At 47.9% G+C, this 14,910-nt stretch overlaps 5 protein-coding genes across 5 annotated transcripts; 2 read left to right on the top strand and 3 right to left on the bottom strand.

The window, feature by feature from the left end:
- Positions 1-260: 260 nt before the first annotated feature.
- Positions 261-1,157, top strand: EV420DRAFT_1275748 (cyclin-like protein; the record flags this gene model as incomplete). Its single annotated transcript, XM_060467922.1, has 2 exons — positions 261-811; positions 866-1,157. The coding sequence occupies 2 exons, from the start codon at positions 261-263 to the stop codon at positions 1,155-1,157; spliced, it is 843 nt and encodes a 280-aa protein (XP_060326399.1).
- Positions 1,158-1,301: 144 nt separating this feature from the next.
- EV420DRAFT_852109 (Piwi domain-containing protein) lies at positions 1,302-4,147 on the bottom strand. Its single transcript, XM_060483714.1, has 11 exons — positions 3,718-4,147; positions 3,409-3,663; positions 3,024-3,354; positions 2,912-2,970; positions 2,725-2,860; positions 2,593-2,668; positions 2,453-2,538; positions 2,020-2,407; positions 1,860-1,969; positions 1,744-1,804; positions 1,302-1,693 (listed from the first exon to the last, which is right to left on the bottom strand). The coding sequence occupies exons 1-11, from the start codon at positions 3,985-3,987 to the stop codon at positions 1,561-1,563; spliced, it is 1,905 nt and encodes a 634-aa protein (XP_060326398.1). The 5' UTR covers positions 3,988-4,147; the 3' UTR covers positions 1,302-1,560.
- Positions 4,148-5,199: 1,052 nt separating this feature from the next.
- EV420DRAFT_1567273 (argonaute-like protein) lies at positions 5,200-9,656 on the bottom strand. The gene is given in 23 exon segments (XM_060474101.1): positions 5,200-5,545; positions 5,602-5,609; positions 5,673-5,752; positions 5,807-5,867; positions 5,917-6,026; positions 6,085-6,129; positions 6,180-6,552; positions 6,603-6,700; positions 6,750-6,825; positions 6,882-7,029; positions 7,079-7,126; positions 7,224-7,388; positions 7,449-7,577; positions 7,637-7,885; positions 7,939-8,179; positions 8,230-8,289; positions 8,353-8,442; positions 8,495-8,596; positions 8,649-8,758; positions 8,818-8,969; positions 9,072-9,074; positions 9,085-9,116; positions 9,177-9,656. 23 exon segments carry the CDS (start codon positions 9,398-9,400, stop codon positions 5,375-5,377), a joined length of 2,775 nt encoding a protein of 924 aa, XP_060326397.1. The 5' UTR covers positions 9,401-9,656; the 3' UTR covers positions 5,200-5,374.
- Positions 9,649-11,083, bottom strand: EV420DRAFT_1567269 (GTP-binding protein ypt1). Its single transcript, XM_060474100.1, has 7 exons — positions 10,937-11,083; positions 10,751-10,870; positions 10,531-10,543; positions 10,392-10,475; positions 10,206-10,336; positions 10,049-10,152; positions 9,649-9,993 (listed from the first exon to the last, which is right to left on the bottom strand). Exons 1-7 carry the CDS (start codon positions 11,000-11,002, stop codon positions 9,897-9,899), a joined length of 615 nt encoding a protein of 204 aa, XP_060326396.1. The 5' UTR covers positions 11,003-11,083; the 3' UTR covers positions 9,649-9,896.
- A 2,156-nt stretch (positions 11,084-13,239) lies between these two features.
- EV420DRAFT_1622265 (uncharacterized protein) lies at positions 13,240-14,313 on the top strand (the record flags this gene model as incomplete). The annotated part of the gene is made up of 7 exons (XM_060475789.1): positions 13,240-13,486; positions 13,622-13,662; positions 13,708-13,741; positions 13,795-13,959; positions 14,018-14,120; positions 14,183-14,237; positions 14,293-14,313. 7 exons carry the CDS (start codon positions 13,240-13,242, stop codon positions 14,311-14,313), a joined length of 666 nt encoding a protein of 221 aa, XP_060326395.1.
- Between the last annotated feature and the right edge of the window lie 597 nt (positions 14,314-14,910).

Raw genomic sequence — 14,910 nt, 5'->3', positions numbered from 1 at the left:
TTACAGGAACAGATTGTTTTAACGACATGCTTGCCCTGAGTAGCTGGAATTTTCGCGCGTGAATAGCGGAAGTTCTGTGCTTTCGTGATGATACTTGGAGCATCTACTCGCGACCGAGCGCATTAAGAGTGCAGGTATTCGTCGTTGGGTACAGCCTAGTGAAACGACGCTAAAATGAGGTAAACAAAAAGGACCCAGTTTGTGTGAGACGGAGACTGCCGGTTGATGGCAAAATGGGCACAGCCACTTCTGCCTCTTTCATGTCACGGTCGCTCTACCCGCTAGCCTCTCTTTCCCAAATCCGACAGACGCCCTCACGTGCAGATGGAATCCCTGCATCTCTCGAATCAGCCATCCTTGCCAATGCCTGCAAGCTCATCCATACCGCAGGCATCCTTCTTCACCAAAAACAAGTAGCCGTCGCCACCGCCCAGATCCTCTTTCATCGCTTCTGGTTCGTTTCCAGTCTCAAAAGCTTCAGCGTTGCCGATATCGCGTTCGGAGCTCTCTATCTGGGCAGCAAATTGGAGGAGTGCTCATTGCGCGTACGCGATCTTGTGAATGTGTATCATGTGTTATTGCAGAGAGCGAAAGGGAAGACCGGGAAAGAAATCGGGATCATGTCGTATTTCGGAAATACGTTTTACGAATTGAAGGACGCGTTGGTGGTGGCAGAGATGCAGATTCTGAAGCGGCTTGGATTCAATACGCATGTGGTACTGCCATACGGATCTCTGGTCAGTTATCTGCGCCTGCTAGGTCAGGATAAGCAGGACGTTGTTGCAAAGGCCTGGGGATACTTGAACGATGCGTGCGTTATTTTTCTTATTTTTCTTTTTATTATCTTGATTTTCGCGTCATTTAGTCTACAGTCTCCGGTGTATGCATTATACCAAATCCCTACAATCGTCAGTGCTGCTATCCTTCTCACCACCCGATTTCTGGCCATCCGGCTCCCAGACGCTTGGTGGAAGCTGTTCGATGCCGACTGGGAAGACGTATGGAGTGTATGCGGATACATCATGAGGTTGTATCACCCTGAGATCGATAGGAAGGTAGTGCAAGGAATGTTGACTAAAGGCGATGTAAGGGCTTGGCTAGAAGAGAATCTCGGGGCCGTGGATGTAGTTCAGGAAGAAGACACGAGCCACAATTGACTGGGTCAATTAACAACGATATCTTTCAAGGAAATCTAGGGTCCATTTATTGACAGGCTCATTTTCATTCAATTCAACAACGCAACATTTTCGAATCCACCAACTAAATCCACCAACTATCTACCTATGCTCAACAAGGTGCTTCTCATATACCCCTACAAAAAATACATCGACGATGCCATGTTCCTGTTCACTGGCCTCCATTCCCTCTTCCATGGCTCTAGGTCAAATTCCTTCCTCTTCGTACGCCCGTTATCCGTGCTGGTCGTGGACTCCGTATCGTCGTTCAAGAAGCGCATCTCTCCTGGAAAATGGTATGCTGCGCGCGTGCAGACAAGCTAGGGGATGCGAGTCAGTATACAGAGGTTAATCAATAACGGGAAAGCTCACATGCGCGTCTACATCAGACACCAACTTTCAGCGCAAGAACGACCTGAGCGAAAGCCAAACACTTACAATATACTGGGGCCGGAATAGAAACAGATCTCGTGGCTTTCGAGTAGACATGGCAGAGCATGTAGGATAGGTCGTGAAGCCTGGAACTGTATTGAAGACGGATCCATCGCAAGGTAAGATAGTCCCATACCTCTCAAGGTTTCCGCCAAAATTCTCATCTTTGACTACAATGTAGTGGCTCGACCGCGAAGCTATCATATTACTTGTCATCATCATGTCTGAACGCGAGATAAATGCGATACTTACTGCCTTTGATGGCGGCATGACTTTGAAGATAAAAATCTTGGAAGAGAGGGCTCTCTAGTCCTCTCGTCGTGACAAAGCCTGCCTTGCAGTTACCTGTCCTGTCCCTCAACCTTTTCGGACATCCGTCAGCAAGAACCGATAGCGACAAAGAGCAACGTACCCTCCGTCCTTGGGGAAGAACACGATATGGTGTCGTTTCCCCACAATTAGGAACGTTACCTTGGGTAACGGTAGCTTCACTTTTTTCTCAAGCCATATTTCTTTCAGTGCCTCCTCTACGTCACTCATCTCCCTCACCCCGACGCTGTCAACTTCCCCTTCGGAAATGCCGTCCCTGAAGAAAAGAATACGTTCTGGCACAGGATTGCGGAAGCCGAACTGCAGCACTGCGGACTTGACCATATCTTTGAGCTCGACGATGCCTTCGGTCCGGGGATGTTGGACCCGGGTATAGGCGATGTATTGGGAGGCATGCGGATCGCGCGACCAGACAAGGGAAGCGATTGATGGTCGCAACGTTTGTGGGCTTGCATGGGACACGTCGGCACCTGCAGTGGTCAGTCAGGAGAGATTGGGTAGTGAAGGTACTTTACCCATGATCATGAACGACTTCTGCGATATCTCGTCGAATGCAGGCGATCTGACACGATGGTTGTATCCTCCAAGACGCGCATTTATCCTACGGGCGTGGCAGGCTCAGACACCTTTCCTAGGTACGGAAAAGAAGACATACTTCAGCGCAACGTTTGCCCAATACTGAGCGTTCGCATTTTGTATCTTCTCGCTTCGAAAGCACTGTGTGAGAATACCTAAGGCGAATCAAGCCTAAGCTGCAACGAAGACCTGACCGAAAGGATGTACATACCAGTCTGGACATCACCCCATTGTTTGACTTGTGTATGAACTGGGTCGCCCTGAGGTGGTAGCATAACCAGAATCATCTGTATATTATTCTGTCGGCCAATCTTTTGGTGAATGATCTCGACCAGGTCATTCAGTTCCTATGTTCGGATGGATAAACGAGGTCGGGATGTTAAGCAGTCAAGGCCTACCCTGAATACATTGTTCTCGTTTCCCAATTTGACAGCGACTGGTGCTGATATGGTCATGCCTAAAAGAGGTCCTGTTCAGTGCGTGATGAAACGAAGATAAAAACCGGGGTACCCAGTAATGAACACTGTCGCTGCAGTGCATCTAGGTAGGATCTACACAGCTGCTCGTTCAGCCTTGGAATAAAATTGAGGACACCCCATAGCTCGAGCTTGGTGCTTAAACTGAATCTTTGATCGCGGAGATTCCAGGCACCGTTGTTGGGCCGCTGTACGCGTTTTGCATCAAACTCCTTGCCTCCGTTCTGATACAAGTCACGTACAATTTCCCCTTGACCCATCGCGATCCTGGGCGTGGGTAGCATTGTTCCTTTGATGTACAGCGGCGACATGGATATCTGCATGCCGCTTTCCTGGATGTGTGTAGAGTCCTTGTACCCTTGGATCTGTTGAAAGTAACCAATCGGCCACATACTTCAAGTCTCTAGACTTGGACTTACTGGAGAGATGATTCCCCTACCGTTATCGCCATCTCCCATGATCGCTTTGAGCCTCACATCCGGGGTCATGGTAGCAAATGAGACTGCTTCGCTCGTGAGGTGGTTCGGGAGCCGCTTTTTATAGAATTGGCCTTGTACGACAGTGCAAAGCTCGGCGGGATAGACCACTGGATGCGATGCGTTTTTGCCTGAAGTCATAATCCCAAACACCTCGGGAAACTGTATGTTGATGGAGTGCGCAGATCGGAAGTATTCCTGGCGGTCGGCATAGTCATGAAACTGGAAGGCGAGAATAGAAGGAGCTCTTACACCGACGGTAGTCGTGTGCCCATCTTTCTCAAACTCGTACCGACCTCCCTTCATAACAAGTTCTCTGACAATCTTCGTGCGATTTCCCATGCCAGTTTGGCATCGAATTTCAAGGCCCTTGAGGAAAACCGACAGGGAACGGAACTTGGCGTCTTTAGTGCTAAAGCACAGGTCGCGCACTTGACGACTGTTGAGATGCGATAAACTGACGTCAATGACATTGCCGCTCTGGTACATGGTGGTCATTGCAATGTCGATGTTGATTAACATCTGGGCAGTTGAAGGGCGCACGGATCTGTGAAGAGCGACAATCAGTACCTATGATCTCCCGAAGAAAGATGGGACTGACTGGAAAAATCCCCGCCAGAACTCCAGACCACCGCCAACGACACGCTTATTGATATCGCTGAAGAATGCTCGATTGTTGTTTGGGTTCTTCCTTCAAATGATGTCAAATTCACTTCTTTGAAGAGCAACATGAGGTCGCTCACTGGTTCGTCTCCTGTATGATCAAGAGTTGTAGAAGGTTTGTCGCTGTAGCAGTCTTCGGACTTGTCTTCCTGTCTATCATCAACGCTCTCAAATCACTGAACAACGGGTTTTAGATTTTCTGACACGCGATAATAGAGCGAACTTGAATACCTAGGTTTGATGGTTTGCCCGATAGTTTTGGTCAAAGTGACCGTATATACTCCTCGGGCTTTTTCTGTGACGGTGCTTGGGTGCTTGTTCGAAAGGTTTACTTGGAACTATTGCAACCACAATCAATAGCCTGTGAAAGAAAGTATTCCCGGAGGTGTTTACCGATCCTTTGCCTCCAGAAGGTAGCTCGAGATCTTGTGACGCGTATAGGATTGCTTCTCCATCGTACATTGCCTTCTGGCGAAACAAGGTAGGTGCAATGTCATTCTGGAGTTTACGCAGAATGTTCTGTCGCGTTTTGAATCGTTCGACTTGAGGGCTTATGCCTAGAATACTTTAGTCCCAATGGATGTTGGAATACGAGGTCCTTCACGTACGGACTAGTTGAGTTGGTAAGGTTTTGGTAACGACAACGAAAACGCGTGAACACTTACCGCCATATTGAAGGTATTCTTTTTGAGGTAGTCTAATAGAAAACAATGAGTAGAAGCGAGTAAGTGATGGAGCTGGAGTAAACCTGTCTATGGTAAAGCAATTGGTTACAACGGAAAACTCTTGAGGTGAAGGACGTGCCATCATGAAAATATGTGGGAGAAAGTCGGCGTACGAAGAGTGTTCAATATATACTGTCGCCACGATCACGAGTGTACGACTACGTCGCGGTGTTGGGAATTATTGGGAATCATTCAGAGTTAGGCCGGAATGCTCGCGAAGATCTCGAGGTTCTAGAAAGAAGTTTAAGATAGCTAGATTCGCATAATAGCCCAGAAGGACACGGAGATCTTTTTATCGATATCAGCAGTAGTCGCAGCGCGTCGTCAGGTTGTTGAGGGATCATGATGCGGCAATGGCAACTACAGGATAATCGGATATAATCAAGTCAGTATAAACACCTACATTCATATCAAATACATAGCTTGCACCATCTACAAACATAACTGTATAACTACATAGAAGGTATAAACACGTACTCTATATAAGTCTTCCATCGATAGATCAGCGACTCGCCCAAACTTTACAAAAAATACATCGAGTATTCCAGTCTTCGGTGAACTGGATAGAAGGCCCGTTTCCACCTGTCCAAATCAAACATGCTTTCTTCGCTCGCATCCGATGCACTATCACTTCCGTAACGGACTGTACTATCCATGGGGTCAAAGTGATACTGTGCCCTCAGGCAGGCTTCCTGTTGCGTAATAAATATGAGACACCAACGCAAAAAAGGGGATGAAAAAGACATGCGTGCGCATCTAGAGACAAACAGTAGCCAAGGCCATCAGAAGCATTCGACAGATGTACAACCGTTAACTTACAATAGACCGGTGCGGGTATTGATACTGATCTTGAGGCAGGTGCATAAACATGGCACAAATCGAAGGAGAGTTGTTTGATGCTGTAGAATGAACGGGATTTAATACGACGCAACGAAAAGTGAAGCAAGACGAACGCTTTGATGTCATTCCCGAAGTACTCGTCGTGCAGGACAACATAGTGACCGCTGCGCGAAGCTGAAAATAGACGTTGAGCGGAGAACATGTCATCTTTTTTGATACTCACTTCCTTGTATCGCTCCATGTGACTGCAAGAAGAAGTCCGGTAATGATGGGTGTCGCAACTCCTCATCTGAAGTTACAAACCCCGCTTTAACGTTTCCTGTTCTGTCTGCTCTATAGGAGACAAAATGTTAACCCCAAGAGTGCGATTCAGAGGTCATTAAGGACATACGGATGCTGCCCCCTTGGAGTCATTGGGAAGAACTTGATGTGGTGCCTACCGCATGGAACTGAACAAAACTAACACCACTTTAAGAATAACTTTACCGTTTTACGACAAAAAGATATGTCAGGCGTGTTTTCTTGTTCTTCCATTGAGGGTCGTTTCGGTGTTCGTGGTAAAGCTCCTTAAGTGCGCCCTCGATCATACCTTTTTCCAAGTTACCGATATCAGCGAACTCCGCCTCTGATACTCCATCTCTGAAGAAGATGATAGCCTTCGGTGGCCCTGCATGACTGAACTTCGCAAATTTATCGACAGCACCTTTGACCATGTCATGAAGGTCCCCGATCCTTTCTGTTCGGGGAGGCTGTATGCGGATATCTGCGACGTACAATGTCGCATACTCATCTCTGGACCAGACCAGGCTGGCCACAGATGGTCGAAGGACGCCAGGACCTGGGTGACTTACATCCGCGCCTATTTCCAAAACGTCAAAAGCGGGTTTGCCATTATTGTTAAATACATACCCATGATCATGAATGGACCGGGCGCTGGTGTTACTGTCATTTTCTTGAGTATATCTGATTCGATCCCTGAATTATACCCCCCAAGGCGAGCGTTCATCCTGTAAAATTGTTGTTGACAAAAGATACATTTCCTGGGGCTTAACTTACTTCAACGCGACATTGGCCCAATACTGGTCGCCGGCTGTAGTAACTTTATCCGATCGCACACATTGGGTAAGAATACCTGCAACCGCAGTCTAGTTTTTTTTTCTTTTCGTAGAAGATAGGCAAAAGATTTACCACGACTGATATCACCCCAGTGTTTCACAGCATGGCGGACATCGTCTGATTTTGGAGGCAATATGACTAAAATAAGGTCAACTTTAGGTTTTTGAACACCCCGTTCCTGCTGGTGCTTGACATATGCGGTCATTTGGTCATCCAGTTCCTGTGGATTTGGTCTAAGAAAAAGTTCTTCTACTTGCCGCTCCACCTACATTTACGATGTTCCAGGGATTTAATGTCAAGCAAGAAGGACGACCGATCTCTGCCAGGTGTCAAAAAACCCAGCAACAAACAAACACCGGACGACTCACTCATTCCTAAAACGACATCAGAAGAATAAGGTTTGGAAAGGAGAACCTTCTTACCGAGACTCGCACATCGCGCTCCGAGGTCCCGAGCCTTGCTATCTCGCACATCATTACTGATATGCATGTGGTCCAGGTTGACAAAAAACCATGACTCCAACTTGGCAGGTTTCACGAAACCTACCTTGTTGTAATTCCACGCGCCGTTCTGAACGCTCTATTTATGCCGAGATAAGCAAATTATGCAACCAAATGTTACTATGAGGGGTATTCTCACATGCTCTGTATTTCCCCCATCCGTTTTTAGTTTGGGAGGTCGAAGTATAACGCCGGTAATTGTCAGAGGGTCCGTTGATACTGACATCCCCGCCTCAACTATATGGGCTGAGTGGTTGTAACCGACAATCTGTCAAGGATCATTGTGGATTAGCGAGCGGCATACGTCAGCGACAAACTCGTATGTACCGGAGACTGCAGCTCATTGGATCTTCCGAGACCACGGATACTTTGTAACCTCCGATCCGGCGGGATAGTCCCAAAAGAGACGGCGTCACTTGTCAGATCGCTGGGCAACCGCTTTTTAAACATCTGTCCGGGTACGACGTCACACAGTTCGGCAGGTACGATGACAGCGTTTTCCGCATCCTGGGTCGAAAGTCGCAGTCCTATAATGTCGGGGTATCTTATTCTCCGATTTAGAGCGGCAAAGTACGCCTATAATGTTTTATGATTGCTTCGTACGAACCCGCCTGTCATAGAAGGCTTACCTCTACAGTTGTGATTCTCCCGTCTTTCCTGAACTCATACCGACCTGCCTGCGGCTGAAGCCCTCGTATCGTCTTAGTATAGGGTCGTCCTGTCGCAGGGCTCTTGACAGTGATCCGCACTCCTTTCAGAAATCTTTCCAAAGCATGGTACTTCGTACTACCCTGATTTAAAGCCAGGGCCCGAACATCTGACTGTCCCAGAAACCTCAGGGCAACACCTATGAGTTCTCCGGAGGCATACCTACACGAAAAGATTTATTGGCGTGATGTTCTGTACCGGCTTCCACTTACATGGCCGTCATAGAAGTATCGACATTGATAACCATTCCTCGTAGTGTTGGCCGTACAGACCTATATGCAGAGTGGACGATTTATTATCAGTGCGTGTGGGCATGGCCAGGCGGATGGACATACTGATAAAAACCTCTCCAAAGCTCGAGGCCACCATTGATTGTCTTTGAAGATGCTGGAGAGAAAAAGGAATGGGCATTATGGGTATATTTCCTGGAGAGACATAATATGGGCACTCGGTCGCAAAAAGCGGGGTAGGGCTTACTGGTCAGTCTCTTGTCGAATGAGCAGCTGCAAAATATTCGTGGATGTCGCCACAAGGCTGGCGTCAAGCTGGCTCTGCATATAATCCCCTCGAACAAGGTTGCTAACGATTATAAGCTGCCTAGAAGGACGCGAAGTGACGAGACGGAGCGTACCTAGGCTGAATAGGATCCCCGCTTGTCCTGGTCAGTGTGATTCGGTGGACACCACGTTGGCCCTCAACTACCCTCTGGACGGACGGTCCCTCTCTTAAATCGACAACGAACTGAACAGCACGTCTTATGTCAACGCGTCAAACTGCTTGAAGGCAGATAGTGAACACACCGAGACATTCGCCTGAATGGCATATCTCAAGTACATTGAATATTTTCCATCGTAAAGTGCGCGGTCATGAAAAACGTCTGCTGCGACGACATTCTGAAGTTTGTGTATGAGCTCCTGCCTCTTACGGAATATCTTGACTTCGGGAGAAAAGGCTGGGGGAAGTTTGTTCAGTAGTAGTAACCGAAGACCCATAGATGTTCGAGACGTACAAACTGTCCAAATTTTCAGTTTGAAAGATGCGTAAGGTCAGTTTGAAAGGCACTCTACCTTGATAGTGGTAGTAACTACTAGTTGGCAACCTTCAAGTTGGAAAGGGTTAGACGGCGTTGCTAATGCTGGACTGAAACGGCTCTACTAGCCTTATTATCTTGAATAAGTTCGCGTAGACTTGAACAGCCTGAGCATTGCCCGAGTTTTCTGGCACTGCACCTGGTGGCCTACCATTGTGACGACGATCTGGAGGTTGACCTCGCGACGGTCCGCCGCGGTCATACATAGGAGGTCTGCTATGTCCATACTGGTTCCGTGACGGTCCAACTGAGCCATCCTGGGATCGGTCGCGGCTATAATGGTGGTGCGACATTGTAATTGTACTCCACGAGTTCGCAATTGTTCTCAAAGCGCCGAGGGTGCAGCGAAGTACAAAGGAAGATGCAACTAATTTCCGGCTGGCAAGTGTTGCAACAGACGCAATGAACTTTGGAGGAATTCACCGGCCACCAGCTGGAGAATCCAACGACTGTGGTACGATGAACGCGTTCGAAGTTCAAGCGAAGGATGCGTTGTAGCGGTTTATTTGGCCAGCGCTTACTTTCAAACTGCGTGCGAATTGTCATCAGTTGTCTCATCATTCACTCTGCGGTGTGCAGCTCTACTGCCAATTGACATCAGACGAGTCCATCAAGAGGTAAGTGTATAGGTGAAAACAATATATGTACGAAGGGGAAAAGACAGGAAAACGCAAAACCATTCCAGATACTGTAAAAACAGGAGGGTAACATGAAGGGGAGAGGATTAAAGCAGGACGAGTAGTGCAATGACAATATACCATTCCCCAACTCTATTCAGGCATTCACCGCTCAGCAGCAGCTTCCGGATTGCTGCTGTTGCACATTCTGTCCAATGGGGACACCCGTCGACTTGGATCCGCCCGCCGGTGTGGAAGTTGAACCCATCCTGGAAAAATTGCAGCAGTCAGCGACTGAAACGTAAGAGCAGACAATGGACCGACCTGTCCTTAATCTGCTTCGCCATGGTCAAGAATGCTTGCTCGACATTGGTGGCATTCTTGGCTGATGTCTCCAAGAAGGGGATGGAAATAGTGTCGGCGAATTCCTAGTGAGGTGTCACAGATAAGAGTGCATAAGTGAGTCGGACCGTATGCATACCTTGGCAACAGAATATTCCACCACCTTCTTGCTCGTCAAGTCCGACTTGTTACCAACGAGGAGTTTGTTGACGCCCTCTGATGCATAACGGTCAATCTCTTGAAGCCATTGCTTGACATTCGAGAATGTGTCTGGAAAAGGAGGTCAGCAAATCGTGGTGGAACTGCGAAGTTAAAAAAGGCACACCATTATCAGTAACGTCATAAACAACGATGATGCCGTGCGCGCCACGATAGTATGAGGATGTGATAGTCCGGAAACGTTCCTGTCCTATTGGCGACGTTAGAACGAACGTACGGGTAGCCTGAGTGTCCTGGAAACGTACCAGCGGTGTCCCACTGCAAGGTCGCCGTTGAGTCAGTACAGCACATTCAATGATAGCCGAGTCAAAGAACGGTCTTGGGAGACAACGTGGAAACAGCGCAGCAAAACCTCTAGACAGCAGCAAGTTTCGCAGCGGCGTATATACCCTCCTCTGAGAGTATGAAATGTACAACGGCAGACGGAATAGATATATATCAAGACATAAATGAAAAGTGACTGACGATTTGCAACTTCACCGTCTTCCCCTCGAGCTCAATCGTCCGAATCTTAAAGTCCACTCCAATAGTGCTGATGTAGCTCTCCGTATATGTGTCGTCTGCAAAACGCAGGAGAAGACAGGACTGAAGAACGAAGGAAGGAAGAAATCAGCCTTCTGGTCAAAGATGGTGCCATGGTAGCGAACGAACCTTGCCGACACCAGAGTCACCAATGAGGAGGAGCTTGAAGAGGTAGTCGTATTCGCTTGTATGCATGGTGGAAGTAAGAGATAAAGCGACTGGATAAGCGACAGGCAATGAGCAGAGTATTCAAAAGGGTGGCTGCAACAAGGCGCAACAAGGCTGTGATACGCGTGTCCCCCGGAGAGACCTCGGAGACCGCCGGTGGTCTAGACCTCGATCACCCCTTACCCTCCTCTTGCGACGATTGCTCTACCAAGCTGCTGCTCTTTGGCATCGAATGGATTCTGTAATTCTGCTGAATGATATGGAAATTCTGGAGTCCCAGGCTCATATATTTTACCTCGGCTCTTCCCATCAGGCGTCGTTGCGATCCAGCGTTACGTATCCAAGCTGGCTGACCTTATCTTTTTGCCAAGTATGAGCGCGTAGAGGTATTCTGAGTAGGGAATATCGTAACAACCTTAGGTGAGTTTTCCTATGTCCAAGATTTACTACCTAATATAATCTGAGCGTCCATTTGGCCACTAGCAGTGACACGTAACGCAAGGTAGTCTAAGGATCTTCTAAGCCTTGCAGCGCAAATTCGTTGAACTATTGAGCTCAACGACACCGAAATCCTCCCAAAAGTCCTGCTCCAGAAGCATTGGATATCGATTTCACTGCTCCTATGCGCAGCAGACTGGTGTCTACTGTTGGTAATTTCTAACATCGCTACCGAAGCTGTGCATCGAACGATGCTTGGGACTGCCTAGAACGTTCTGCCATAAAGATGACGATCCCTGCTTGATCTGGGACTCAGTCAAAAAACATGTTCGAGACATCTACTGTGCCAGTCTACATATCGGCCTAATTGTTTGTCACTTGTTTCAAGAACTTGACTCGTCAACGGAAGATGCCAACGTTCCAACGTTGATTGTCCCATCGATTGCCATAATGGTGCTCGCGAGCGGCGAACAGGATTTGAAAGCGCATATCATTCAAGGCAGATGGGGCCCGATTGCGCGCACGGCCTTTTACATCTAAAACGCAGAGCACTCCAAATACTACCAATGAATCGTATAAAGGATGGCTAGAAACGGAAGATAGGACCCACAACCACCCACAAACCTAGACACGGGACAACCGTCCCTGGTGATCCGTAGCGGAGTTACCAACCCCTTTATTTTCCTTCTCTTCTCTTCCGTTCCTCTTGGTCTCACTACTCGTTCGGCTCCGTGTTGGCGGAGGACGAGCGTTTCCTAACATTTACCATGTGGCGCGGGTATTCATCGCACAACCGTAGAACCAAACTAGTGGTTTTATCTTCGAAACTGATCTTTTCATTTCCACCAAAAGATTTCAAGTTCATCAATCGGCGGTCGGGGGCTGCATGGACTGCTTATGAAAACATTCTGCACTCGCTTACGCTCACTTTCACAAGGCACCTCCCGATCGTGAGATTCGTCTATCGGGAGCCTTTTACAGGTTGTTCGGCCAATTATTTAAGCGTCCTGAGTTACCTTTATCGGACTTATCTACAATATACTTGATCGTGGTCGAGAACAAAGTTCAATTAACTCGAGGGTGGTCGCTTATCTGGGGCGGCCTCTGATTTCGATGACGATCTTGATAAGTCGACGACTTTAAATGCTCAGGCTTGTTCTCGTTATCTGCCGGACCTCTGTTGTCGTGCGACACAGAAATAAGAGTATATCGCGTGTCGATTGCTGACTTTGGTCTGGTGACTCGGGTGAGAGTCACTTGATAAGATTGTTGGAAATCCGCAGGTGTGATTCTACCGTGTTGAGGCTCTGTACCCCCATTTACTAATCTAGTAGCTTACCCACTCCCAGCGCTTGGCGCCTTGGAGCTCATCCGGTGCGTCATCTCTGCAGTACTTTTATCCTGTGCTTTACTCACCTAATATATCTCAGCAGATCCGACTTTGAGGTACGCGAAACTCGCACATTTGCGCGTGAAGGACAAGGTGGTTGCCGTTGTTCGTGAATGTATAGTTTGTTTGACTCCGATCGTTATTTCCGCTCAATGACCGTACAATGTGTTGATACACCCTCGAACGTGAAAGTGTACGGGAATTAATTTTTTAGTCTCGACCGTTTGAAATTGTGCTGTTCAAGTAAAGACGCAATAGCACGGCCTTGTAGCAGCATGAACAGCTAAGCTGTACGGAGGACTCGTAAATTACCGGCACGCTCGGACGCAGCGCTGAAAGACACAGCCACAATGACGGTATGGCGTCATGTGGGCCGGGACTGGCGGTGCCTTTTCAGCGGCTCACAGCTGAAGAGCGTCTCTGTCATCCCCTTATCATGTACGCCAACCACGGCCAGCCTACCTATCTACAACATACTCCATCGTCGGGAAGCAGTCATCACAGCTATGGATCTCGCCATGGACGCCCACAGCAGCCCCCTCAGGTTGGTTATGGATATCAAGCAGGCCCGTTAGCCCCGCCGCCGGGCGTTGACTCTCAACTATGGCAATATTTCAATGCAGTGGACACAGATCACTCTGGTGCCATCACCGTGACAGAATTGCAAGCTGCCCTGGTTAATGGTGCGTGTCATACAACTCCATCCTCCTTTATCAATTATAGATCAACTATATACTTGAATTCACACAGGAAATTGGACGAGTGAGTACCGCCCATGAAATTCGGTTCACCAAAATGTTTAATTAGATGGATGTAAGGATTTGATCTCGATACGGTAAAGATGTTGATGGGAATTTTCGTGAGCTCTTTCATTTGTTCCTTTACCCCGTCTGAAACGTGCAAGGACGTGGATCGAAACGGAACGATCTCATACAACGGTCGGTCCTATGCTGTTACTTCCTTATCCAAACGTTCACATGTTTTGGATCAGAATTCGCCGGACTGTGGAAATACATTTCTGATTGGCAGAATGTTTTCCGGCATTTTGACAGAGATCGCTCAGGATCGATAGAGGGCCGCGAATTGGCGGAGGCTTTGCGCAACTTTGGGTATAGTCTTTCACCCAATCTTCTCTCGCTTGTTGAGCGCAAATATGGTCCGCGGTTTCGATCTTTTTCCTTCCCTTCTTTCCCATAGTGACCGAATGTTCCCAGCTTCAGAGCCTTCCACGGGATATGGGCCACCTCCGGGGATATCCTTCGATAGATTTGTACGAGCGTGCGTTGTGGTGAAAACACTCACCGAAGCGTTCCAACGGTACGCCGTCGGGTAATTTCTATTTTTTACGATCCGCTAACTTGGGTCTATCTTTCCCTTAGTGTCGATACTGATCACGATGGCTGGGTGCAGATGAGTTACGAACAGTTCATGAGTGTAGGCTCTCTTATTCAGCATCTCGGAAGGATCTCACGGATTCCATCAAATTTAGATTGTCCTGAGCGCACCTTGAAAAGGAAATCGAGGTTGCTGCCTATCTATCCGTTGACGAACTTAAGAAAGCTGTCTTCTGTGACATATTGTAATTCTATCGGCAATACTTGTATTGACCAATCATCAAGTTATTTGTATACCCTCTGCCCGCCGCGGAGAGAGAATTCTTGAATAGAACGGGTTCCTTGACCGCACGTACATTTACTGGGGTTCCTGTTGTTTCCGAGACCAGGGTGTTTCCTAAAAGAGACCGCTTCCTGACTCCTTAATTCACGTCATGAGCGCAGCAGCGAAAAGCAACATGAGGAAGTAAGGAAGGCGCCACAACATGAGAAGGTTCTTGGCGCCTGGCAATAAAGTTTGGAAGGATCAGGCGGAGAACTAGAGTGAACTTTGATTTTAGCACCGGAAACCAAAAACGGCAAACTCTACTTTAGAGGCCAATGACAATAATCTATGACATGAAGCAAGGAACCTGGGTAAAACGCACGGCAGCTGGCGATGATGCCGTTAAGAACGTCATGGGTGCTATAACGTCCATCGTCGACTTCACGAAATGGTAAGGAAATGGCCCAATAATGCCACGAGAAGTCATCAAGATTTAGTTTTGAGATGA

Source organism: Desarmillaria tabescens (genome assembly GCF_030435595.1).
Source record: "Desarmillaria tabescens strain CCBAS 213 chromosome Unknown EV420scaffold_42, whole genome shotgun sequence".
NCBI lineage: Eukaryota > Fungi > Basidiomycota > Agaricomycetes > Agaricales > Physalacriaceae > Desarmillaria > Desarmillaria tabescens.
Note: the sequence above shows the minus strand (reverse complement) of the source record. Positions and strands in the feature narration are given on the sequence as shown.

What these genes read in the sequence shown, in the direction of transcription:
- EV420DRAFT_852109 (XM_060483714.1), bottom strand. Translation starts at nt 3,987, where the DNA reads ATGTTAATCAACATCGACATTGCAATGACCACCATGTACCAGAGCGGC. An exon ending in GAAGTCGTTCATGATCATGG is followed by an intron (nt 2,408 to 2,452) that starts GTAAAGTACCTT and finishes TGACCACTGCAG; the next exon opens with GTGCCGACGTGTCCCATGCA. An exon ending in TCATGCCGCCATCAAAGGCA is followed by an intron (nt 1,805 to 1,859) that starts GTAAGTATCGCA and finishes GTAATATGATAG; the next exon opens with CTTCGCGGTCGAGCCACTAC.
- EV420DRAFT_1567273 (XM_060474101.1), bottom strand. Translation starts at nt 9,400, where the DNA reads ATGTCGCACCACCATTATAGCCGCGACCGATCCCAGGATGGCTCAGTT. An exon ending in GATACTTCTATGACGGCCAT is followed by an intron (nt 8,180 to 8,229) that starts GTAAGTGGAAGC and finishes CTTTTCGTGTAG; the next exon opens with GTATGCCTCCGGAGAACTCA. An exon ending in TTCGGGAATGACATCAAAGC is followed by an intron (nt 5,753 to 5,806) that starts GTTCGTCTTGCT and finishes TTCATTCTACAG; the next exon opens with CATCAAACAACTCTCCTTCG.
- EV420DRAFT_1567269 (XM_060474100.1), bottom strand. Translation starts at nt 11,002, where the DNA reads ATGCATACAAGCGAATACGACTACCTCTTCAAGCTCCTCCTCATTGGT. An exon ending in GTGACTCTGGTGTCGGCAAG is followed by an intron (nt 10,871 to 10,936) that starts GTTCGTTCGCTA and finishes TTCGTTCTTCAG; the next exon opens with TCCTGTCTTCTCCTGCGTTT. An exon ending in TTATGACGTTACTGATAATG is followed by an intron (nt 10,337 to 10,391) that starts GTGTGCCTTTTT and finishes CTCCTTTTCCAG; the next exon opens with ACACATTCTCGAATGTCAAG.